Consider the following 27129-nt stretch of genomic DNA (forward strand, 5'->3'; position numbering starts at 1 on the left):
AGAATAATGACTGCTGAGATTTTTCTCTTCTAACTTTGCCATTAGTAGTTTTCATGTATCAGGTGATGAAAATATTCTTATCCTTTGAGGATTCCATTGTTATCCTTAGTTTACAGGAAAGCTAAAGCACAGGATTTAAAAATCTTGTTAAAGGACACAGACTGTCTGGAAAAAGCCACCTCTCTTTTGTTTTATCTTTAAATTCCTGGCACTCTTGAGCACCCAGATTATCTGCATTAACACTATTTTTGGTCCAACAAGATGAACCAGCCGTGAATGGTGGCATACAACTGTAATCTCAGCATTTGGGAGGCTGAGGCAGAAGGATCACCTGAGTTTGAGGGCAATGTGGGCTCCATAGCAAGATCTTGTCTCAACAAAACAACAACAACAAAAACCAAACCAAACCAACACCAAAAAAAAAAAAAAAACCCAAAAAAGAAAATGAACCTTTCTTAATTAGTACATCTGTGTTAAAATGTAATCTACTAGAGGCTGGGCAACCTCAGAAGTACCTCTTTCAGGGGCCCAGGAGACTCACCAAGAAACAGTGGCTGGCTAACTTGAGGCTCTCAATGATGACCGCATGAGAGCCACTGTTGTTGTTCTCAAAACGCTACCAAATTAGTTTATTTTGTCATAATATTTGTAAATATTAAGGGAATTTGAAAAAATATCTTAGTGCTAAGTTGATATACATTTTTAGTGGAAAGTGGCAATTTCTAATAAATAGTACAACAGCTTCTTAAAGATTTGGAGACTATATTGAAAAAAAACTATCTCTACAGCTTTTCATCATACTAAGTTTGATTCACTTTGTTACCTCAAGATAGTAAGTGGTGAGGGTAAACTTAACCATAGAGGGGTTCAGTTGGGCTCAGAACTGAGTAAAGTTTATATGTGGTGAAACCTTAAGTCACCTCAAAAAAATTTAACCAGATTTGTGCCAAAAGGAACTAAAAAATCCCAGCTGTGGAGAACTAATGGAGTAAGATGCAAAGACCACGACGGAGATAGAAATAATTGCATAACAAGGTTAGATCTACAGACAAAGGAGAAAAACACTTCATTGAAAAAGAAATAGTAGTGGGTGAATGGGGAAATTAAGATTTGGATATTATTGTAATTAATTGCAAGTAATGATGGAGAGGCCACCAAGAATTCTGGACACTGTAAGGTTCAACTAAGTCAACTAAATTTACAGCTCACGAATGCTGAAGAGAGACTGCCAGGTAAGCCAATAAACTAACATTCAAGATAATAAAGAACTAATAATTATAATGATAAGATCACTGCCATCAATATTTCCTTAGTGACTGAAACTTGAATATGAATTTATAAACAATTCTCCAATTTTATAAATGTACAATTTCATAAATTCCAAAATGTCAGTGACGAGAAACCTTGCAGTTTTGAGGCAAAGGCTTTAAAGTTCAAAATAGAATTGGTATTGAAGAGACTATGTTGGAGAAAAGAAAGTGATGGGAGTTTTCTATTCAGTATTAAGACAAAAAGAAAGCTAGAGGAAAAAAGTGAAATTCATTTTTTAAAAAAATCCGAACTTTTTGTCATGACCATGGGCCTTGTGGCTGACAGAATCAACAGGGACTGGCCACATGAGCTATGTAAAAAAAAACGAAAACTTTCCTCAAATATTACTCATTAGTTTGAGGCAAAAGAGTCACAGAAAATAAGAAAAGAAAGTCATTGTGAGGACAAATTTACAAGAAAATAAAAGAATAGTTTTTTTAGAGGCAGAAAAAGTCAAAACAGAGTTTTCCCTCACTCAGTGGTAGGAAATTATTATTCCCATATTAGTTTCTTAGAGTGGCTGTCACAAAACACCACACACAGTACTTGTAGCCAGAAGTCCAAAAGCAAGGTGATGGCAAAGTTAGTAGAACCCATCCTCATGACTTCACTGTAACTTGATCATCTGCTAAGATCCTATTTCCAAATAAGGCTACCTTCACAGGTACCGAGGATTAAGACTTCAACATCTTTTCCTTTTTGAGAGGAATTCAACCCATATTAGTCCCATAATTTTTCCTAGTAAGTCCTACGATGATGAGTTGTTAATAGTAGAATCTGACATGACATCCAACAAGAACCAATCATTCTGATGGATTTAACCAGAAAACACTCACAGAGACCCTAAAGTGCCTAGTGCTCTACTTATCATGTATGCATTACATAATTATCAGAACAGTGAATTCACAGATAACTGTAGCTTTGATTTCCTTCTGTACTCTGTAGGGACACTAGCTATACATCAAGAATTGGAAGCAAGGGCTGAGTGGCTCCTTCCTAAGCCCACAAGCTGTCCCAGTAGGAAACTATATTTTGTGTAAGTCTTCTGCATATGGCATTACTCAAGACCATGCTCACGGCCCTCTGCTTGGATTTTAAAAACTGTTTCAGTTCATTTCACTTAAAAATTCCTCTCCTCTCCACAGCTAGAACATCTGTTTTCCCTCCTTCTCTTTTTTTTTTCTTATTTCTTTCCCCTTCCCGTGCCCTCCCTTCATCCCCTCCACCCTTCACTATTTGCAAAGACCTTGTTTCCATTTTTTTCCTCTTCTCATATTTTTTCCTTTCCTTTTTTCCCTTCCCCCACCCTTCCCAATTCCCCTGCTCTTTTAGACCTTTTTTTCCTGTTATACAATATCAGTTATACATTTTTTAAATTACAATATTAAGATCTAGGAGACATTACCACAGATTTTACAGAATTTAAAAGGATCTAGAAAGCATATTACAAAAATGTTTTTTGAAATAAATTTGACAACTTCTAAGAAGTAACTTAGAAGACAAATTAATGAAACTAACTCTGGAGGAAATATAACATTTGAATAGCACCTATTAAAGAAAGCATATTGCTAGCTTGAAAACCTACCTATATGACAACAGCAGGCTCATAAACATTTCAACTGATAAATTATATCAAACATTTAAAGCAGAAAAAAGAAGGAATGCTTCTCTCCTCATTTTAGGAAATCAACATTGTGCTAATCCTAAAACTGGATAAAGATAATAGAAGAAAAAAGTATGAACATAGATAGAAATTTGTTTAACAAAACAAACTATTAGAAGTCAGATCTGGCAGTATATAGAAAGTGGTTTTATTATAGGGATGGCAGTGTTGGTTCAGCATTGGAAGATCCACCCCCAAAAGTCATCATTTTAACAGAGGAAAGGAGAAATCCATATGATCCTGTCACTAGCTGGAGAAAGAGTATTGGACTAAACTCCACAGCTGTTCATGGTAAAATCTATCAGGAGACTAGAAGTAGAACAGAACTTTCTCAACAGATCAAAGACATGTACTTCATACTTCCAACAAAAACTCCTTCTATGAATGGAGATGATACAATGCTTTCTCCCTAAAGTGGGGAACAAGGGCATATATGCCTACTCTTCATCTGTCCGTTAGACTTTGAAACATAGGTCTAAACCAAAATAGTCTGGCAATAAAATGACACAACTAGAATAGGATTGGCACAGCAGAAGCAAAATCTTTATATGTAGATGAAATGATCATCTACAGAGAAAATACTAAGAAATCTCTAGGAGCCCCTAGAACTTGTACTTGAATTTAGCAGGATTAGAAAACACAAGGTATATATAAAAATTCAGGTCTGTGTATACTTGCTATAAATGACGAACTGGATATCGAAATTTAAAAGTTATGTAGGAGTACAAAGGACCCAGAAAAGCCAAAAACAAAAACAAAAACAGTGTTAGAAGACATTTAGCACCCAATTTTAAGACTTCTTCTAAAGCTACAGTAATCAAGGCAGTGTTGGTGTGAAGAAAGACATATAGATCATTTGAATAAAACCAAGAATCTAGAAATAGAACCACACATATATGGTCCACTGAGTCTTGCAAGATTATTTAACATTAGCATTTTACAGAATACAAACTCGATTCAAGAGCCAAGGAAGAGATAGTGTCTTCAGCAAATGGCACTAGAACACCTGGTATCCATATATAAAAAATTAACCTCAACCCTTTTTTTCATACATGAAAATAACTTGAAGGGATCTATGAACATAAATAAGAAAGCCTAAAAGTATAAAACTTTAAGAAGAAATTATAAGGGAAAATATTTATGAATTCAGGGTAGGCAAGAACTACCTAGGATACAAAAAACATGATGTATAAAAGAAAAAAATTGATAAATGAGATTCCATCAAAATTTAGAACTTTAAATGACATCATTAAAATGAAAAGTAGTCCTTAAACAGACCATATTTACAATACATATAACCTATGACCAGAATATATAAAGAATTCTTAGAGCTCGTTAATAGACAACCCAATTAAAATGTAGACATAAGAAGATGATAAATAGCCAGTACAGCACAAGGAATGCTGTGCAATTCTAGAATCAGAAAAATACTAATCAGTACAATAATAAGATTGAATTATACACTCATTAGGGAAATGAAGTCAAAAGTTTTAAGAGCCTTGTCATGACTTTTTCTTTTTGTTGGATTCTCCCCCTTTGCATTTAATTTGTCACGCCCAATGGATTCATTCTGGTGGGTTTCCTGGGGTTGTGAGCCTCATTGTCTTTTCCTAGGGTATTGTCTGAAATTTTTTGGAGTGCCAGTTTGGTATTCATGAAGTTCCTGAGGTGCTCTTTACCATGAAAGTATCTTATTTCTCCATCAATTTTGAAAGATAGTTTTGCAGGGTACATCACTCTGGGTTGGAGGCTGTTTTCCTTTAGGGCTTGAAATACATCACTCCAAGCTCTTCTTGCCTTGAGGGTTTGCATTGAGAAGTCTGCTGTGATTCTAATGGGCTTTCCTTTGTATGTGATTTGTTTCTTTTCTCTCACTGCTTGTAGAATTTTGTTCTTCTGTTGGATTTCTGGAATCCTATTATATGTCTATGTGTAGATTTTTTTTGATTAAGGCTAGCTGGAGTCTTATATGCCTCACTTATCTGTATGTCAAGTTCTTTTCCCCTCCTTGGGAAGTTTTCTGCCATCACTTCTGTGAACAGTTTTTTTATGTCATCTGCACTCTCTCTTCTTTCTTCATTGACTCCAATCAGTCTTATGTTATTCTTCTTTGCATCATCTAGCAGCTGCTGGATTGATTTCTTATGTTCCCCTACAATTTTAAAGCAATTTTTCTTTTCCTCCTCACTAATTGCAATCTTATCTTCTATATGTGAAATTCTATCCTCACATTGGTTCATTCTGCTGTGCAGACTTTCGATGGAGTTTTTAATCTCTTGGAAATCTGTTTGTATCTGTTTTATGGATTCCATTTGTTTCCTATGTTGGGATTCCATCATGTTCCTCAAATCCTCTATTTTTTTTATCTGTGTCTTCTCTAGACTTATTAATCATGTCTTGCACCATGAGCAAAATCTTTGCTGTTACCTGAGTAATTATTTCTGATTTCATTTTTCCCAGACCCTCTTTTGTTGCCAGTTCAGAGAGTCCAGGTGGTTGAGTATCAGAGTGTTCCATCTCATTTCCCTTAGGGGTTGCTGTAGGTGACCTGGAAGTCTGTTTTTGAGGCTTGTTTATGTGTCTTCTCATTTACACGGGGGGTGGGTGGGGTGCTTCTGGCACCCACGAGGCTCATCTTGTCTGCCCTAGGAGCTTGGGATGGCAGTGGGTGAGCTTCCTTCCAGGTGCTGGAACTGGCTAAGGTTTTCTGCCCTAGGAGCCTGGCATTGAGGTGGGGAGCTTCCTTCCAGGTGCTGGGACCTGCTCACCTTCTTGGCCCTAGGAGCCTGGGATGGCAGCGGGGGAGCTTCCTTCCGAGTGCTGGGACTGGCTGAGCTTCACTGCCCTAGGAGCCTGGGATGAAGGCAGGGAGCTTCCTTCTCTTTTCTTCTTTCCTCTCCTATCCTCTTCTCTTCCCTTTCCCCGCTTCCCTCCATTCCGCTCCCCTCTCCTCATATCTTCTCTTCCCTCTTTCCCTCCCTTCTCTTTTTTCTTCCCTCCTTCCTTCCTCCCTTCTTGCACTGAAAACTTAATCCAGGACCTTTATATTGAGGTACATTCCCTGCCCATTTTCTTTTTCTTTTTTCTTTTGAGACAGGATTGTGTTAAGTGAATACCTTGCCCGGGCTAGGCTCAAACACGTGATTCTCCTGTCTTAGTCATCCAGAGTGCTGAGATTTACAAGTATGGGCCACCACAACCAGCTAGAACATTTACTTTCTAGGTAGTTTGATGCTGTTAGTTTTCAGTAGTTTATTTATTCATTCATTCATTCCAGTGATCCTCAACATTTTGTACCCAATGCTGTTTTTAATAATATAGTTCATAATACCTACTGTACTATTCCAAAATGAAGGTCATACATAATACAGGGCATCTACACATAATTTCAAAGAAGTTCATATAATCCCCTGACTGCAGTACCAAGATTGAAGGACCAGAGAGTAATTTATAGTAGCAGTTAATTCAGTGCATAAAGGCCCAGACATAAAGAAGTGGTGAGATCCTTGCCCTATATGCAGAATTACAATAAAAGTCTTAGCTACAAATTTAGATTGATTACTGTGTTTGGCTCAAATGCCAAAACCAGTACTGCCATGAATGACATGATTTCTGAAATGGTGAATGATTCTTAGAAAAGTTCCAAACAGAACTCAGATTGGCCTGTTCTCAACTTTCTTGGCAATTACAGTTCTAAATAGTTCAGGGAACAATAAAAGCACACACTAATGTTTTGCATTTATATTTAGAAAGCAGTAATGGTTTAGATTCAGTTCACCATAATTTCCTTTTAGGGAGTTCTTAACATGAGAGTGGGGTGAGACACTGGAAAGTCAAAGGGATCTGAGCCAATTTTTATTTGCAACTACCTTCCACTTTGCGGAACATTCAGCTTCCTGGACCAGTTCACTAAATGTCTCTGGTGCTCCCACCCAGTGCAACATACAAAAGCACATCTACAAGTTTCCAAAATTCCCCCTGCAGCAAAAACCATGGATTCAGTCATTCTACAAACATAATGAATTTTCACTATGTTCCAGGCATCAGGTTAACAGGTGAGCAGAGGAAGAAGAGCTATGATAACTAAAAACAGAATAAAACAAGCATAGTAAATCAAAATATGTACAAGGCAACAAAAAAACATCAGGGTGGGAGGGGATGGGACAAATTTTACAAACTAGGCCTTGGAGATCAAAAAGCAGTCAGAGTTTTATATTTAAATGTTTTTAGGTGACTCTGACCTCCCAGAAGGAAAGCAAGATCCTTGAAGACACATAATGTTTACAAAATCTTTGTGTATCCCTTATAACCACAGCAACAATGGAGTTGTGAAAATAAGACTGGATTTGAGCAAGAGCTCAAAGAACAAGAAGCGTTCAAATCCATTTCCACTATTTTTGTTAGAACAACCTTAGGAAACTAGGTACCATGGAGCCTTTTCTCTTTTCCCCCTTTCCAGCTGGCAGATCATCTGTGTAGGTAATCGGTGTAGCACACTAAATGGTTATTATTTTCCATATTTATTCCAATATCAAAGTGAAAACAAAGAGAGCTGATGGTGTCACCCATCCACTGGCTGGTCTGGTGGCCTCAAGGCCTCGCAAGTGCCCTGAAGCTTAAATAATAGAGCTAAATAAATTCACTTCTTCTCTTTTCCTTTTTCTCTCCTTCTCTGTCACACTCTCCACTTGATATTTTGTTTTTTTGATTGAAGCATAATATTTGTACGTATTTATGATGATCAACATGATGTTTTGACTCATGTATGTTTTGGGTAGTAATCAACTCATGGTAATTAGCATATCATTACCTTAAACTTTAATCATTTCTTTATGGTGAGTATATTCAAATTTTTTTCTTGTAACTATTTTGAGATATAGAATGCATTACTGTTAATCATATTTACTCTGTTACACAATAAAATCCTCTTTATTTTCTATACTTGGTTTTAAAAATTTTTTGTTTTATTAGTACATATTTGCAAAAAATGAAGTTTAGATTCATCTTAGAGAGTAGGTACATGAACATAACACATCTTGTTTTTTTTTATTCCTCTTCTCTTCCTTACCCAACTCTCTCTGTCTCTAGATCCCCTTTTCCTATTTTTCATTATTATTATTATTTTTAATTCATGTTTATGACAAAATCCCCTTTAAATTAGAAGGTCATGCAACTTTCAGAGGGAGCCAAAGTAGAGAAAGAAGCAAAGACAAATGGGGGAGCTGCAACACCTTAGTAGCCAAGCATGAACGACAGAGCCTCTGTGGCACTGCCTGAGATGCATCCTGGAGAGGGCACATGTCCTCCTGTGTGTGCCTACTTGGAGGTTGATCTCCCATCACTCAAGACCATCTGAATATAGCTCATCTGAAATCTGTAGGAGCTGGATGTTGATGAATTAATGGAGACAAAACTTCAAGGCATATGAGAAGTCTTATATTTCATACCAGCCAACTCAGCCAACTCACACTGTTGAGCGATTTGAATTAATCAGAAGTTTAATTTTCATGAGGTCAAAAATGTTCTTTTTAAATGTCTCTGCTTACTTATCTAATAAATAAGATTAAAATATCCTTACATAGAGGAATTCTAATATGAACTCTATCTAATCTATCCCTCTCTCTTTTTTCACCATTCTTTATCTTTGTGTATACGCTTCGAAACATGAACTCCCTACGAAAAATCACTGGCAGGAAAAACTCTGAGGAAAACCCACTCCCGTTTTTATGATCACCTCCATTTGCTGAATGTCTACTTATATTCAGGAATGCATGTCCATAGCTGGCATTCTTCTTTGGGCATTGCAGTTAATTTGATGAAATGGAACAATAATCTTTTGTTCTTTTTCTAATTCATGTTCACTATTTCTTGAACCTTTTGGGATGAAGTTCAATACATAACAGGAGCCCAAGTCCTTAAAAGAACTACCACACGTCCTACTTGTGCAAAGCGTGGGGAAATAGTAGCAGTGTTGAGAGACACAAAGTTTCCTTTATTACGGGGGAGCCGAGGCCCCTAATTAACCAATACCTGTCCACCTTTAAGGAATGGCCTCCTGCATGACACACATGTGCCTCCAGGTCTTGGCAAGTCCACTCAACTAGATCCACTGTGCTAAAAATGAAACTTCTGTTTCTCAAACACTCAGGTAGACTTTGACCTCTGCAAGTCAATAATCAAAGGCAGGGAAAATGGGCAACAATGTTTATAACTAGGTTTAGAAATTTCCAACAAAGCTCTTGCACTTTTCTTACCTTATTTTTATTTTGCTAAATCTATGGATACAAACCATACAATTATATTTGACATCCATGAAAGAACAGCGATGTAGTAATCTCCAGAAATCTTAAAATCAAGTAAGATTCCTGTTTGGTTAAGGACAAATGTAACATCAGAAAGAAGAATAAAGAACAAAAGGGTGATGGATCATAGGAATTAATCAGTTAGTTTTAGCTGCCATCAGTCTGCACATATGTATTTAAAACAGGAGCCACATTTCTGGATGTATGCTCCCTAGTTCCCTGGATTAGAAATTCCAGCCTAAAGCTGGCTCCATATTCTGCTTCAGATGAACTAACAAGGCTTGTCTTAGTTTAAAATAAAAAATAGAAATCAGATTAATTTTATGTTCTGTTTTTACTAATTCAGAGACTGCACAGGCTGTCTCTCCAGAAGGTTGGGGTTTTGCAAGCAAATACAGTGTTTTGCAATTTTGACAGCAGAGCACTTTGTGACCATTAAAGAAGCAAGGGAAAGGAACTCTCATTTAAAGATGGTGGAGTTAAGCTGAGATCATTTTGAGAGAGGCTCTGAAGCCAAAATGCTTTACAGTATTTTCCAGCTTGCAACAACCTATAAAAAAAGCACATGTGCAGCAATAAAACAGAACAACCAGTCATGAAAGGAACATAAAGAGAGACAGACAAACTGTTGTCCAACTTTTACAGAGAGCCCTGGAACATAAAATTTTGAGTGTTCCCTGGCACAGTATTCATGCTTTTTCCCCATTGGAAGTCATCCTCACTAGAGGCATCTGTAGTAGTGCTCTCACTACAGATTCCACCCTCAACTCTCCATTGCAATGAAAAAACCAATAGAGCTGCTTCATAGTAATTGGTGAAATTAAAGGGGTTGCAAGGTCCCTTAAATATCTGTCATCTTCAAGGACTACCTGAAGCATCATGGGAAAATAATGCCCATGACAATGCTGTGGATTATTCAAAGGTTAAGTTGTCCTTGTCGCCTAATGCACTGGGAAAGTCATGCACTCTGAGGTCCCCAGACCTGTGTTTGGAATTTAACTTGAACATTAACTATGTAAGCTCTTTACTCTGTCCAAACCTCATGGCCTTAAATGCTAAATGGGACTTCTGATAATGGCCTGAGAGCAATGTCAGAAGGCTGCTGAAAAGATTAGGAATGATACACATTAAATGCTCTTTGGTTGATCCAGGTGCGCAAAGGTGGTAGTTTTCTTTCATAAATGATTTAATTCCCCCTTTTATCATATTTTCCCATGTTCTAAGATTATAGAGACTCAATGCTTAGAATTTTAAGACAGAATGCAAAGACAAGGGTATGCACACATAAGAAGTACTTTCAAGTTCACTAATCTTCTGAAAATAATTGTTTTTCTTTAGAGTAGAAGGTTGTAGAGAGCAGACTTTCTGAAAAGTGGCCAGGTCTGTCTCTCTGAGTTATATGTCATCATATGAATAACCAAATACTCCACACTGCAAAAGGACAGGGACCCTCTAAGGTACCAACCAAGGAACAATGAGCTGCTTGCTTGTACATGACATGGAGACCAGGAGAAAATCTATGCTATACAGAATCATTATCTGTAGACTTGCAAACCTCTTGGAGATGATCTGGGTTCACTCTTATACGGTACAGTTTTCCTTCTGATTTATATCTCCACTTGGTAGATTTAAATATGATCATTATAAAAGACTATACTATAAATAAAAATATTATATAGTTGATATAACACAAATTCTGAGAGGATAAATGACCATAAACTAGATGTAAAGTCTCTTCATATGTGAGAATGGGCACAGTGTACAAGAGGCAGAGAAAAGTTAAATGCACAGAGCTCAGGTTCTGATCCAGGAAATCAAGAGTGAATGGGGGAAGAGTATGGAGTAAGTGCACCATCTTCAGCTGCTATGGAAATTGTTCTCATTTGCTTTGAGGTAGAAAGTTCTTGAGTCTTTACAATTACATGGTGCTGACAGAACCTCATTACAGGGGGCAAATTTATTCTTCCTGGCTGAGCTGCAGAATACAGATGTGTTCAGATTATGAAAGAAACATTAGCAAACCTCATAGTTCAATAACATGAATCTCTTCATGGAGTCACTGTCCAACAAGTCTGTTCTCTTTTTGTTCCCTATTTGCCACCTTTCCCACCCTTCCTAATTGTGTTGCTCATTGACTATTCATGATATATGGCCACCTCCCTAACTAATTTCAGTACATGAATAAAATTTTGAATTTCTTTTTATCCAAGAAATTGTCCATGGGTAACTTTTAAGACTTCACCCTTGAAAGATCTTTCTAAGACACAGGCTTTAATAAAGATGATCCCCTTCTTCAGTGCCAACTAACAGATTATGTCCTAACAGTGTCTCTTTTAATACATTTCATCTGAGCAGCTTCCATGTGCTTTGACTATAAGAAATAATAAAACAAGGTATTATTCAGGCTACCAAATAAGCCAACTTGAAGTATCCAGCCTGAACTTTCTCTATCCACTTCTTCTTCTGCCTCCTTCAACTACTGTTCAGGGAGCAGTTACTCAGCGCCTCTTCTTCGAGGCCTTCTGAAAAAATTATCATTAGTTGTTTAACCTTTCTCTTTTTTGAACTTCAAACCCTTCCCTTCCAAAAGTTGTGACATGCAACTGTCAACATTTGACTAATTTTGATCCCCCCAAAATGGCAATTACATTCATGGTTCAACCCTAGAGTAGTAACAACATCATGTGAATTATTAGTATTTGTGAAAAGAAAAAGGTTCCCTCATATTTAAAGCTGAAAGGAACCTCAGGTGTGATATAGTCCACTTTGTTCAGTTTATAGACTGAGCCACAGTCTTCACAGACTGGGAAAAGGAATTAGAAGAGCTAACACCACAAGTTACAGAGCCTGGGTTAGATTTGCAATGATTTGGCTCTTGTCTTAATGCTCATAAATCCAAGCAGGGGTCAGCAAACATTTTCTATACAGGAAAACAGTAAATATTTATGATCAATGGCTCTAAAGTTATTGTAGTGCAAAAACAGCTCAAGACAACATATAAACAAATGAGCATGGCTGCATTCCAACAAAACTTTACTTATAAAACAGATGGTAGGGTGGATTTGGCCTATTAGCTAGAATTTGCCAAGAACTGCTCTATAGAATTCCCAGACCCAAAAATATCTGCAAGCAGATGGGTGAGGGATCTGTATATTAAGAACCTGTTCAAGTGTTCACTGATGCTGGTCAGCATAAAGATTTCAGCCACCACCCCATTTACTGAGCTCTGCATTTTCCTTAAAGTTAGTAACTATAGGAGTCCAAAGTTGCTGGGATTTGCTCTTGGGTACCTTGGAGCTGCAGGCTGTCTAAGATTTTCTAATATGCTAAATTTGATAACCTAGGATGGGAATCCTACTCATTTCTTAACTCTTTGGTTACAGCTACAAAATACTGTATATTTCTGATGTAAGGAGCAAAACCTGTTAGAATTTGCTACTTATCAAGATAGCTGAACTATGGACTTGGATACTCAGGGTCTTGGGTGACTTCTAATAGTTTTAACAATCATTTAGAGCCCCCCATGTGTTGGATGAAAGTATCATCATTATATCAGCTGCATACTGGGTGAACATACACTGTACTGGCACTTGGATCAGCAAGAGATTTTAGATAATACTCTTTCCACTTCTGATAGCCAAGAAGCCATTTCAGCTGCATCTACTTTAATTTGAGATTCAAAAGGAGAGAAGCAGGTCATTATGCAATTTTAAAGGCTTTGTTGGTTCTATACTTAGGCCAGAAATTCAAAACAATCTTGGGAAGAATTATAACCAGGTTGTTTCAAGAAGGAAAACAAGTCAGTATTTACCAGCCTTGATAGTTCCGAGATGATAATCAGCATTTCTTCAGTGAAAATCTATTCATCCATCTACTATTTTTGAAGGCATTATATCAATAGATAAGGGATATTATTCAGATGGAATAGGCTCCTTTTCCCCAGTGAGCTAAGGATGTAGGAGAGAGAAGTTAAGGGACACAGAACACGCTACAGAAAAAAAAGGATACCTGAAAAGGTACCTGAAAAGACAAACTTATGTGCCAAATCATTGTTTGGAGGAACTCCTCCAAGAGCAGCAGTATGTGAAACATCACCAGTAAAAGTCATGCAGAGCTCTGGGTGGGCTATGGGCTAGGAGAAAGCAAAGAACACACTGTGCATTTCTGGCACAGCCCCACCGAGTTAAGAATAATTTTCATCTCCAGGCTCTAAACCACATCAACTGTTTCTAAAAGATGGAACCTTACTGGCTACCACAGCTTGTCCTGAAACAGAGGGAACTTTTTCCTTTGTTAAATCACATAATATGGATGTTTGCAACAAGAATTCTCTACTTACTTCTATTTTATAGTAATTTCTATTCACAATTTAAGAGAAGATCTGCGGTAAGAAAGAGCTTAGCACAGAATTCAAAGTGGTCAGGGACAGGATAAATGTGTAATGTGATATGAACTGACTCCCTGGGGAGTTGACAACAACTATAGATATCATCTGTACCCAGAAAATAAGAGGAGACTTCACAACTACTATCAGTAATGATTTTTATGGTATCATGTCTTAATTCAAAACTCATGTTATTTATCAAATTCCCAGTTTCTTCAGCTACATTAGCCATGCTGGCCGATTAGCTGTTGTACTTGCATTTTATAAAATAGAGCGAAGGACTGAAGGAGATTAGAAGGTATCAAATTCTTAAGCTCACCATTTATTTGGTTTAAGTCATATTTCTTCCCATAGAATGAAAAGTAGAATTCTAGATCAAGAGAAACCAACACAAACAAAATAAGCTTGCCCTGAATACCAACCATCCTGTTTTTCCAGGCCATCAAGCCAATCAACCAAGAGAAGAAATTCCAGCTGTACTTACTTGCTGGGGATGGAGTGCTGCATCCACTTGGAGGAGGGTGGCCATGGAGCCCGTGGAGGGGAGGCAAGGAAAGCCCTCCAATGACAGGGGGAAAGAGCAATGGGTAGGGTGTGGCTGGATAGTGAGTCATAGGTCCATTCACTGCTGGAACAGGGCACGTGTGGTGGCTATTGGTGGTCATGCTTCAGGCGTCACAGAAGGAAGGTTGCTCCGGGGCAGGAACACATCGCTTTAGGTCTTGAACCAAGTGAGTGAGCTAAACACAAGCCAGGAGTCCAGGCGGAGCTGTGCTCTAGGCCAAAGGCAAGACAGTTCAACTGGTGATCTGGCTTCTTCCTGGCATGTTTTCTCTACCTCTCATTTTGCTACCCCCGAGGACAGGAAAGACACTTTTGGATTCAATTTCTCAGAGTAAGGCTGGGGAGACAGGAGGACCTTCCAATTCCAGAGTTGTTAATTCTGTAAGAAAAACACACATATATATTACAAATCAAACTTTCTATTTATCAAGATATGTAAAAGAATTTCTAATATTAATTCAGGTCTCCAAATTCCTTGTTGTTCCCCTATACTTTTATTTTACAGTACTACATTTCTTAAATTCTCACATTCTAGTATAGGATAAAATTTGCACACAATTTGAAAATAAATAATCATCCCATTTTAAGCAGCAACACTCCCACTCCATAATTCCCTCTAGTACCACTCAACCTGCTAAAATGTTCTCCATGACTCTTAAACAACTTGACACATTACATGTGGGAGTGTTTGTTTTTGTCTGTCTTCCCCATTAGCATGTCCTCACCAGGAAGGCAGAGTATTTTTCTGGTTTTTTTAACAGTTATGCTTCAAGTTCCTGTAAAAGCAATAAATATTTGTTGAATGAAATTTTTGTTTCTTTTTTTAGGGAAATAAATCATTTAGTGCTATTCTAAACTATGTGCTTTCAAGATTGTACATATTTTTTACATGAATAACTTTGAATTTTATGCCAGCCATTTGAAATGATACAACAAGAAAAATATAATTATAGGAGACAACTACTGTATAACTTAATTAAAGATAACAGAGAGATATTTTGAATCAGTGCCTAAGTCAACATACACACCTTTCTTGTAAGAGTGCCACCCATCCATCAGTTGATCCATTCATGTAACTGTCAAATCAGCCATACATAAATCAAATCTAAGCTTACTGATATATGTCAGGTGAGATATACAACATGGTAGAACACTAATTTGGTCCCTGTCTGCAAAAAGTTTCTACTTTTAATGACTTCTCTTTAAGGTGAAAACTGCCCATTCCCCACAAAGGACATTGTAGGGAATGTTCAACACCTAGAATTCTTCCAGAGTGGAAACACAAGATGTGTAATAGATTCTAGGGTGGGCTGGTTGTGGATTTCACATACTCACTCTAACCTTAGTAACCAGTTTACAGTAGTAGCTCCCAATCTCTGGATCCCACTGAATGGCGAGCTCTGAATGTCAATCCTGGTGGCACTGAACAAGGATGCCACAGCCAGACTGCCCACACTCAAATCATAATGCTGCACCTTGGAAATGATCTCACCTCTCAATGTGCCACTTTTTTCTGTAGAACAGGGATAATCAGAGAATTTACTTCATATGGTTACTGTGAGAAGTAAATGAGGTGATAATACAGAAAAACGATGTCTGGTACAAACATTAGGAAAAAATTTGCTATTAATACATGTATTTTCTCATTAAATGCTAAGCTTCTAAGAACAAGCTTGCCGGAAGAGACAAGAGGCTTTGGAGCTGGGACAGAAAGGAAACCTTGTCATAGCAGGAAAAGTAGTAAAGCTTATTTTAGGGAAGCAAAGAAGCAAAGTTGAGATATGAGTAAAGTGAGAACACCAACCTTTTAAGGCTTACTGACTCCGCTTGGTCCAGTAAGCCAGTTTGGTTATGATACCCCTAAAATATTCTAATCAATAATAACTTCCATTATTATTTACCAGTGGTCATGCACTTGACTTACAAACTCTTAAGTTCTAGCCCTTAGAACAATCTTATAGGACAGCTCTTATCACCCTTATTTCCCAGAAGAGAAAACTGTGTTTCAGTGAGTTTCAGCAGCTTCTTTTCAATGTCGTAGAGTCAGCCTGTGGCTGAGTCAGAATTTGATCCTAGGTCTGGAAGGCTTCACCATCTTTACTCTTCTTCCTGTCTCAGGGCTATGCTTATATATATTCACATGCCTAAGTGATCCTTGTTGTAAAAGAGAAAAAACTCCATGAGCAGATGTGATATTAGCTTCCATCCTTACTTAATGATATCTGCCCAAGGGCCTGAATCTCTGACCTATGAATATTAAAAATGAACATTGTCAATCATGGCCATGTGGTCCCAAGACTCCCTGTAACTCCCCTGAATCTTACAAAGGAGACCACAGTCCCAGCTGGCTTAGGTAAAATAACTCCAAAAGTGATGTTTTATCCAAAATACCAATGCCCTTCCCAAACTTTCAAACCACAACTCATTTCTCTGATAGACAGAAAGTTAATGGATTGTATATCCATTTTACCTCAGACGTAAATGTTTTTGGTGTTTTTTCTTCTAAAAAGCATACACCATTCAACATCTTTAATACTTTTATTTTGAAGATTGCAGCAAATTAATTAGAAAATAAACAGCACCATTTAGTATATGCTACATTTCCACTCAATTTGATTTTTAAATCACACACAAAGCCAGCATTGTTATAAACGGTCTTTTCTATCTCCATTTGACAAACTACCTCATTAACTGGTGGAGCTGACAATTCAGTAAGCCCACCCCGCAGGGCACAATTCTCAGATTTTTAAAGCTGTTTGTTTGTTTTTTTACCAACCAGAGACTATTTCTATCTTCAATAATCCTTCATTTCTCTTTGCTTTCAAACACTAGAGATTGTCAGCATCTTGCTGGCCTGGTTAAAAGGTCTAGTATCATGCCTGGGATCTTAAAAAAATAAAATTAAGACAACAAAAAACTACTTATACTGATAATAGGCAAAGAAAAAAAAATCAATGTGTTGGGAAAATCCTGTTACACTGGTGGAAAATTGTCTGAGCAGTCACTGGGTCTGTGTTCACATATGTGACTGATTAAAGCTATTCCTGGAACCGGAGAATTTCCTTTGTTTCAGGCTTTTAGAAACAAAGATGGTCACTGGTGTTAGCGAGGCTCTTTTTCCTTCATGCCTGATTTCAGTCTGCACACATTTGGGTTTCTTTCCTTCACCACCTGAGGCAAAGCAAACAGGAGTTGGATACAAGAAGGGAAGGAAGTGGGATCAGGTCTGGAGGTCTTAGATCTACCACCCGTGAGTTGCTCTCGTATCAATTTCACTATCTGCAAAAGGGATCAGGTGAAGAAGAGTAGGATTACAATCAAGTTTCTCAAACTGATATGTCCAGAAAACAAATGTTACAAGAATATACTAGATCAAAAAAAAAAAAAAAAGATAGGGCCTGGGATTTAGCTCAGTGGTTCCACTGCCTGCCTCTCAAGTGCAAGGACCCAAGTTCAATCCCCAGTACAAAAAAAAAAAAAAAAAAAAAAATTAAAAACACTGTCTTAGAATTTTAAAAAGGAAGGACTTTTAAACAACTGTTTGCATATGGATATGGTTATGCAACAATCTGCCTTTGACAAATAGCAGGAGGTAGCATGATAGGTCTACTCACTAACCATGTGGATGATGTATCTTCATTTAGTGTCAGGTTCTTGGTAATCAAAAGATTAATGCCTATAATGCTTTATTAATAAAACTTCTTTCCACAGTTTAGTGCTTTTATTGCATTAAAAAGTTATTTTACAACTATAGAAATTTCTTGTTACATTGAATTCATTACAGGTTGTCTTTATATTAATTTTAGCATACAGTTGTATGCACACTTCCAACCTTATACTTCCCCACATTTAAATTTTATTTAATAGACATACTACTTACCCATTATTTTTAAAAATAATTTTTTCAGATCAGTGGTTCTCAAAGTGGGGCCCTGAGCTGGCAGTATCAGCATCACATGGAAATTTATTAAAATGGCAAATTCTCTGGGCCCCACCAAAGAGAATCAGTGAATCAGAAACTCTGAGGTGAGCCCACAAACTGTTCTAACAAGCCCTCCAGAGGATTCTGAGGCATCCATAGCTTGAAAACCACTGATCTAGACAAGAGGTTGGCAAGCTGCTTCTGTTAAGGGGTAGGAAGTAAATACTATAGATTCTAGTCCAGGTGTTCTCGGCCACAAATGCCCAGCTCTGCTGTTGTAGCAACTACTCATGCTACAAAAGCAGCCACAGATAATCCACAAATGAGTTGGTGTGGCTGTATTCCAACAAGACATTACTTATAAAACAAGCAGCCTGCTGAATTTGACCTATGGGCATGGTTTCCTGACCCCTGCTTTACACTGATGAACAGCTACTTTTCCTTATCCTTAAGTCCACTCTCCAGAAGCTACTACTTAAAAATATTTTTGTTGAGCTTTTTCTTTTGTTAACTAATATTTGTATTTCTGGATAATATACTTAAATGCTTTTTTCATAATTTTGTAAAATCTCCTTTATTATCTATTGGTTTAATTTGCAAATATGATCTAGTTCTCTTGGGCTACTGCCTATATATACAAAGCTCTCCCTCCACTCTTACTTTCAACATAATTTCATCACAATTTAAAAAATGAAAATCATTTACTTGATATTTACATTACTATGACTAGATAATATTGTTACAGCTGAGCCACGTGATGTACTGCATTTACTTATAAAATTTATTTGTTTTCTTGGAATTAATGTCTTTGTTTACATAATTTGTCAGGTTTGTGGGGTTGTGTCTGTGAATAATTCTTTTCTAATTTCCACCCAGACATTTGTGTCAGACATATCATATGATAAATGAGTTCCATAATTAAAGGCATTCCTCTTGTTCCAGGGATGACTGGCTGACTTCCTAGCCTCATATGGAGATTTCAAACTAGGCTTTTCTATTTTCTCTCTTATTGAAACTTCTCTTTCTTGGAATGCATGTCTTACTCTTTCTTGGGTTTCATTTTCATTTGGATGGCTTTTTTTCTCTGAGTTTTCTAAAAGATGGTACCTTAGAGGTGTATCAAACTACTTTTACTTGATAGTTTGGGTAGGTATAAAATTATAAATTAGACACAATTTTTAAATCAGAAATTTAAGTATATATTATACCATTTTTTCAAGCTTCTTACACTGATTTGGAAAACTCCAATATCACTCTGATTTCTGATCCTTTATGTATAAAATTTTTTTTCTAGGAGCCTTTAAAATCTCTTCTTTATCCCCTACAATTTTTTTTCCTCCTGCTCTGTATTATGCATTTGGTAGAGTATTCAACCTGTTGACTCATGTCCTTCTGTTAGGGAAAGTTTTAATTTAGTTTCACTTGATGATATTATCATTAATTTCTACTTTGTCCTCTCTGTGGAAATGTTATTTAGATCATGGACCTTCTGAACTAATCCTTTAATTTTACTCTCTCTCCATTTCTACTTCACGCATGTGGTCTTCTTTCTGCAAAAGACCCAAACTGTTTTCTTCTTATTCTACAGAATTTTATATTTATGCTAACATTTTAACATTCCAAATATTATTTACAAAGTTTGTTTTTATCATGACTGTCATATCTTTTCTGATATCTTTTAGAATATTAAGAATAGTTCTTTTTAGTTATTCTGCTCACTATATTGACTGTTTCCCTTCACTTTTTCTGTTGTTCTGTTTCTTTTCTCATTAGATGCATTTCTAACAGATCATCTGACAATTTCTCTAGCCTTGTACATTCATATTCAAAAGAGAAAGCTTATTATAAATTGTTTTCATAAGTGATCTTCGTCAAATGAGTTTCATGATAAAGTGATCAATCTGCACCATTTCATTGTGAAACTGCCTAGATGTCATATTTAAGGACTTTTTTATATTTGAGACTGTTGGGATTTCTCTACTGAGAAATCCTCTAAGCCTCTGTTCACGGTGAGGAGCAAAGAAAAATCCTTACTAAAAGGCTTTTGGTGGTTGAATGGATGGATGAGATTGGAGTTGCTATTACTAAATACGTACTCTTTTACTTCTTCCTCCTGCTTTCAACCTATTATGACTTCTCCACTCTATGTTCATGCCTGGTATCCAGAATTCGAGTATGCCACTGGTTCAGTATCTTCAAAGAGTAGGTCTACCTTATTTACCAGGATTGTATTATAGTACCCACCATAATCTAACAGATACAGGAGTAGATTTAACTGCTCATTATTCAGAGCATCAATACATTTTCCTCTGTCTTCTCTTCAACTTTTCAGGATACGTGAAATGTCTACTCTCTGGGACTGGCCAAGAAGCTTTTAGGTCCTTGCTTCTCCTTTTCATATCTTTCTTTAGACACTTAGCAATCAGTTTTTTGCACTTTGTCAATTTATTCATCACTGCACATCTATTTCTATCTTCATAAAAGGTTGTTACCTTTTGTCTATGATTAGCATTACTTGTGTTCTTATTCTCTTTGATAGCTTATACTTTGTACATCCCTGCACTGTAATTTTAGTATTTCACAGTAGAAAAACTGTATGTATTAAGTGGATGCTTCACTAGATATTTATTAAATTTTAAAAAGTGACCTGTAGTCAAATAATTTTGAAAAGTTTAAACTGGATTGATTCCTTATCCTTTCAGCTTCAAATTCCTTCTGTAGCAAGGGAGTTGAATAACTATGAGGAAAAGTTTCACTCTAGATCCTAGTTAATATTTCAATTGATGTCCGAAATGTTAATTCCATGGGGCAAGGGAAAGGAAGTAATGGCCACAATCTTAAACCAAACCAGAGAGAGTGAGAGAAAGACAGAGAGACAGAGAGAGAGAGAGAGAGAGAGAGAGAGAGAGAGAGAGACAGAGAGAGAGGGAGAGAGAGAGACAGAGAGAGAGGGAGACAGAGAGAGAGGGAGAAGGGGAGAAAGGGATTATATGACCTACCATCGTAGACATGTTATGGGGCTGTGTCAAATGTAGATGTGTACAAGTAGAGATGTGTTTGACTTGCCTTTGCCATTCAGCTGCAAGCATATTGGATAATAAGGATGTCATGTAATGTGTTGATGACTTCATATGTCCTTTCTTGAAGATATCAACTTGGAGAGAGGAGTTTTATTAGAGCCTGCCGTGAGAGGCAGGAACCAAACACTTTAATATTGTGAAAAGAGTTAGTTTTATAACATGCCACCTTCAAGTGTAATCCAAGCAACAAAACTGATAAAATTTTTAGAGAAAACACTGCATTCATTTCCTCCTACAGCAAACTGGTGGCACCAGAGCTGACATGACTAACATTTAAGAAAAAATAAAAAAGGAAGTGAAAAAAAAAGAAAATTTAAAATGCAATGCAAAAATTTTTTTTTCATTTCTTTGATTCATTTAAAATATGGTGTGGGGAAATCTCTGCTTCAACAGACATCACATGGATATTACCCCCTTTCTCCAATGTACTTTAGCTCAAACTGCCCTATTTACTGAAGATATCGGTTCCAGGTAATGCCACTTAAAATTTCTCAAATGCATTCAGCCAAATACTTGTTTTCAGCAAAAATGCCAAGCTCAGCACAAATCCTATCAGTCGCTTTGCTGCTGTTCCTGATAGAAAAGAAACATGGCTATAAGGAGTCAGTTCTGCCTGACTGGTAGTTTTGCAGCCTTTCTTATATGTAGCACCTTCACCATAAATATTGGTAAAATTATGTTTAATTTAAACCGAAGAATTGGAAATTTAAAAATTGGCCAAAAAGACATATTTCTTACCTCTTTTTAATTTAATTTATACAAGAAACAGATAGAAGAAGGTCCTTTAGAGGGAATAATACAGTCAGAGGAGTTCCTTAGACCACCAAGTGGGCAGAAAATGAAATCTGAATCTCTTCCTCTGCAACAGGAGGGGTCATTTAACATATTAAAGTTTCTTTTAAAAGCATATACAAAGTGTTCCTGTATTCCTTTTTAGGCCATTTTTTATAAGATTCCATTTTTCAAAGAAACAGAAGTGAAAATAAGACTTTCAGAAAAATAGGCAGAAAGATACATACATGGGAATGTATAAAAGTCTAAGATTTTAGTTCCATAAATTATGGGAGCAGTAAAATAAATATGGATTTTTAGGGAATTAACACTTGACCCAAAGTTATATCACATGCTAGCATTGCATACATTTTATAAAGAGTCACTTTTCACCTAAGATCTTTTACACGGGTTCCAAAACATAAGACACAGGGGATGTATTAGGCTAGATGTCTGCTAGTACTACTACTTGCTTTTGAGAAAACACATGGCATTGTAGCAGGCAACTCCCTGTACAATGGTTTCCATGATTGCATTTATCATAGAATCCTGCCAAGAGAAACAGAATGACTGGACTGGGGTTGGACTTTCAAGGGAAAGTCAGCCATCTACAGGTTGGTTAGTGGCCTGAGACAGCCTGGAAAGTGTTTACCCAATGGGGCCTCTACATGGTAGAGTGTCCAACATAACAAGAAAGAGAGAAAACTGGCATAGAAATGGAAAGATATACAGAGAAGTAAGTTGGCAGAAGCTGGGAGGTTAGGAAATGGTATATGAATAAGAGGCTTGAGACAGGACAGAAAACCAGACATTAGTAAGAAAGAGATAAAATGAGTTATAGCTGCAGGTATGTATCTAAGGTTGGTGCTAGTGTCAGGGCTAGCATTTTGGTTTTTGTGAGGTCTCAATTTTCAATGTTCAAAATGTTTTGTAACTCTCCTTTCCCTTTCTTCCTTATAAGAAACTGCTAAGTAGTATCTGTGGGCCTTAGATCTCATATGAACCTTACCAGTACATAAGCCACCCAGTCTGGTAGAATTAGATAACTAGTGTACAGTTGACTACACTTATAGACCATTGATGGAACATCAACTTGCCTGTGAAAATTAAACCTAAGATGAAGTTATCAAGTGGGATCTGTAAGCGTCCACTAGTGACACAGTGCTGGAAGAAAGACAGAGACCCTTGCTGTTGATAATTTAACATGGAGAGAATAAGGATAGAGACAGAAGACTTTACTATAATAAACTCAGCATGTATGCATATATAGTTTTATTTAAAAAAAACTTATGGCATGTTTCCTTATTTAGTTTATAAAAGGAAAAATCTTATAACAGATGTCATAATATGGTCCTAAAAGTAGTAAATTTAAATAACAAATAATTAATATTAACATTTAAATATTGTTACATGTTTATAGTTTGGGAGAATGTATTTACTCTTGAAAGTGGGATATAGTTGTAAATACAATTTTAATAAATTTATACTCTTGCATTTGCAAAGTCAAGACAACAAAAGAGCAAGAATTTTCAATGTATGTTGGGGTTATTTGGATTAGTAAAATAAGTGAAATGGTCACATAGTGTCCAGATCAATAGGAACAGGGGCTGTCAGAGCTGCTGCAGAACATCTGGGCACTATACACATGGATTACCTATGCCCAGTCCAGGTCTATTCAGATTCTGACACTACTGTTGGTCTTCTCATCTATATGAACCACTTAAGGGCACCTTAGGAATGTCTTGTGATGGCAACAGAATCTCAAATTATTCTTGCTGCTCAGTATCCTGGGGGGTAAGGATAATATTTGGACCCATTTCATCAGGATCCCTATCACCTGAAGAACTCCCTCCACTTCCCTCTCTGCCCCTCCCCAGCACCTTCTGGCTGAGGTCAAGATACCTTCTCTGCTCTTGACAGCTACCCTCTTCCCAATAGATGAATGATCCTTATTCCCATGCTTCTAGGAGCTAGCTATGTATTCATGCTAATGTAGACAAGCAATCTGGACTCTTACCACACAGCCCCGACCTACTACCTCTGTATTTACTCACTATAGTTTGGTCTATACTCTTTCCACCATATTAGGTGTCACACTGTTAACTCCCTTGAGAAGAAGCTTTGTGACCAGACAAGTTTCTATACCTCAGGTGTTCTCCTGTATGATATTTTTAAAATTCCCCATTACATTTACCCTCCTGAGGTCAAAAGAAACATCACAGCTGGATTCAGTACAATGTAGCTTTCCAATTAGCATTTTAGGATGGATGAGAAGTTATGCTTGGGACTTTGATGTTCTTAGCCTCTAGTGGCTTGACAGAGCCTGAGGGTGAGGAAGGGAGAACAGAACTCTTGGTTTTGTGTTCATTCATTAGCAGACTCTGGTTTGCCATCAGAGGCCATACAAATATCATTAATTTCTGTGTGTAGCATGACTTGAGAAAAGTCTGGGAAATGCTACAGGGAAGGCAAGACAACACATAAAACAAACACATTTTTTATTTTAGGTATAGAAGAAATAGGAAATTTCTGCATTTTCTTCATCCAGATTTAATCAGACTTCAGAATCTTCTCTGCCTAACAGTAGAGAATTCAGTCTGTTATTATTAGGGCATTCTTTTCCTTGCATGGTTATGAAAAGAATCTGGAATTTTACATAGTGAAAACTTTGAGGTAGTCTACAAGAAAAAAAAGATAGATGGTAGCAAATGTTGGAGACACATATGGACATTAAAACATTTCAACCTTGCTAGTGACAGTGTAAAATACTGCACTCACTTTGGAAAACAGTTTGACAGTTCTTCAAAAAGTTAAACCACAGAACTACTTGTTGTTTGTTTTTTGGTACCAGGAATCAAACTTGCACTTGTGAGGCAGGCGCAGCACTACTGAGCTAAATCCCCGGCCCAAACCACAGAACTACTATATGATCTAGTAATTCTACTTCTATGTGTATAGCTGAGGGAGTTAAAAATGCACATCCATGCAAAGATCTTGCGCACAAATATTTAAGGAGACATCATTGATACTATCCAAAAACTAGAAACAAACCATTTGTCCATCAATTGATAAATGGACAAAGAAAATGTGGTTTACCCATACAATAGAACATAATTTAGATACAAAAAGGAATTAACTAAGTCTTTTTTTTTTTTGGTACTGGGGATCGAACTCGGGTCCTTGGCTTTCGAGGCAGGCGGCAGAACTACTGAGCTAAATCCCCAGCCCAAAAAAGAATTAAGTAGTGACATATGATGTAACATGATCCTTGAAAACATTTATACTACATGACAGAAGTCAGAAATAAAAAGCCACATATTATACAATCCCATTTATCCAAAATAGGCAAAACTCTGGATCAAAAGTATATACTGGTTGCTAGGGACTGGGGAAAACAGTGACTGCTGATGAATATAAGATTTCTTTTTAGAATTATGAAAATATTCTTCAATTAGACAGTGATGACTATGATGAAATAACTTGTGAATGTACTAGAAACAACTGAATTGTACATATTGAGACTCAATTTTATGTTACTTGCACTACAATTTAATAATTAAGGAAGACAAACAAGTGGGTACATACATATACCAATCTCTGTGGGTGGGCCCAGGTACTTCTGAGATGGGATACACTGCCATGAAGCTCTGACTGTCTTGCTTCTGTACCCTGGGCTCCCTGAGGTCATTTCTCTTGGAAGGGCTTTCACCTCCAGGGGCCTCTGCCAAGATCAAGGCCCCATGGATTCCTACCACCTCCTCATCTTCAGGCCATTTCCTTTCCACCCCCCTCTCCTTTCTCTTAAATTTTTACATTCAGTACTTTAAAAATTCTTTCACTATTTTTATTTCTTCTGAAAAGTATTTTGTTATAAAGTTGCATCTGTTAACTTTAAATACATTTTGCATTTTGGCAAAAAAAACTGACCAAGACATTCATATACACAAAACTCGCTCTGCAAAGAGATACTGCAATATTTACTGAGAAAAGTGTGAAGAGAATTATGAAAGGTTTACATTTTTGAGCCTCTAAATACTCAGAAGAAAGACTGGAGAAACAACTTATACTCTGAGGTCACATGGAGTTAGGCCTTTGCAGAACAGAGCCAGCTGTGTTAGACTGGGTAAGGGGCCCTAACATGTCTACATCCTAATTGCTGTCCTAATTGCTAGAAGCTGGAAATACTACTACATATAGTAAACAAGACTTTGCAATGTGATTACAATTAAGAATCTCAAAATGGGGATACTATCCTGGATTATCTAGGTAGCTCAGGGATCCTTACAAAAGGGAAAGGGGATTTGACTACTAATGAGATGGAAGAAGAATTTGGGATGATATGCTTTGAGGGTGGGAGAAGGGGTTAGAAATCAAGGACTACAGACAACCACTAGAAGATGAAAAAAGTAAGGAAAAAAATTCTATCCACAGAGCCTTCAGAAGGAACTAACAGGCAACATCAACTTTAGCTCACTGAAACTTGTTTAGGACCTCAGGCTTCGAGAGCTATCATTCTTTTTTTTTTTTTTGTCATTTTTAACTTGTGGTAATTGGTAATAGCAGCAACAGGAAAAAATCAGCTCGCTCTCAGCCCTCAGTATCTAGTCTAAAGCATGAGCAACACACACTGACAATTATGGATCCTGGAATCGGTTTTTCTCACACAGATTTGTTTTCTTTGCATTAAGGAAAACTGAATGTGGTACTGATCAGTGGGAAAACGTGGAGATGCTCACTTCTGGCTACTACAATTACTACAGTACTAAGACACAGATGGAGTCAAATGGTGTCAGTTTTATACATGATAGAGTCTAGAAAAAATCAATGGTCAAAGTAATGTCAAGAAGAGAGGCAAGACTGTAGTATCTTTGTTGAGAATGCACCACTAGCCCTAAACAAATGTTTAAAATGTTTATTTGACTGTTTTGTTTATTTCTCCCATGCCGTATGGAAATTATGACAGATCACTGATTTATCTATGGCCTCAGAGGTTACCTGAAAATTGCCTGAGCCTACTCATAAGTGATAGAGCTACTAATGTGAAACAAATATGAGGGAGACAGTTAAAGAAAAAACTATCCACTATTTGTGTACTTGTGTGATTTTTTTTAGAGAGTCTGGAACAAAAATAG

General features: G+C 37.0%; 1 protein-coding gene across 2 annotated transcripts in view; it reads right to left on the bottom strand.

Annotated features, from left to right (window-relative positions):
• The window catches only part of Rarb (retinoic acid receptor beta), a 784358-nt gene that overhangs the window by 393917 nt on the left and 363312 nt on the right, over positions 1–27129 (bottom strand). For both annotated transcript variants that reach the window (XM_087181442.1, XM_087181443.1), the window contains one exon: positions 14145–14603. In XM_087181442.1, coding sequence (XP_087037568.1) covers positions 14145–14325 — 181 coding nt within the window. In that variant the 5' untranslated portion in view covers positions 14326–14603. The remainder of the gene's footprint in view (positions 1–14144; positions 14604–27129) is intronic.

The sequence above is a fragment of the Heterocephalus glaber genome, unplaced genomic scaffold (genome assembly GCF_053883595.1).
Source record: "Heterocephalus glaber isolate CG9 unplaced genomic scaffold, H.glaber_assembly_v1.0 deba00001472, whole genome shotgun sequence".
Classification (NCBI taxonomy): Eukaryota; Metazoa; Chordata; class Mammalia; order Rodentia; family Bathyergidae; genus Heterocephalus; species Heterocephalus glaber.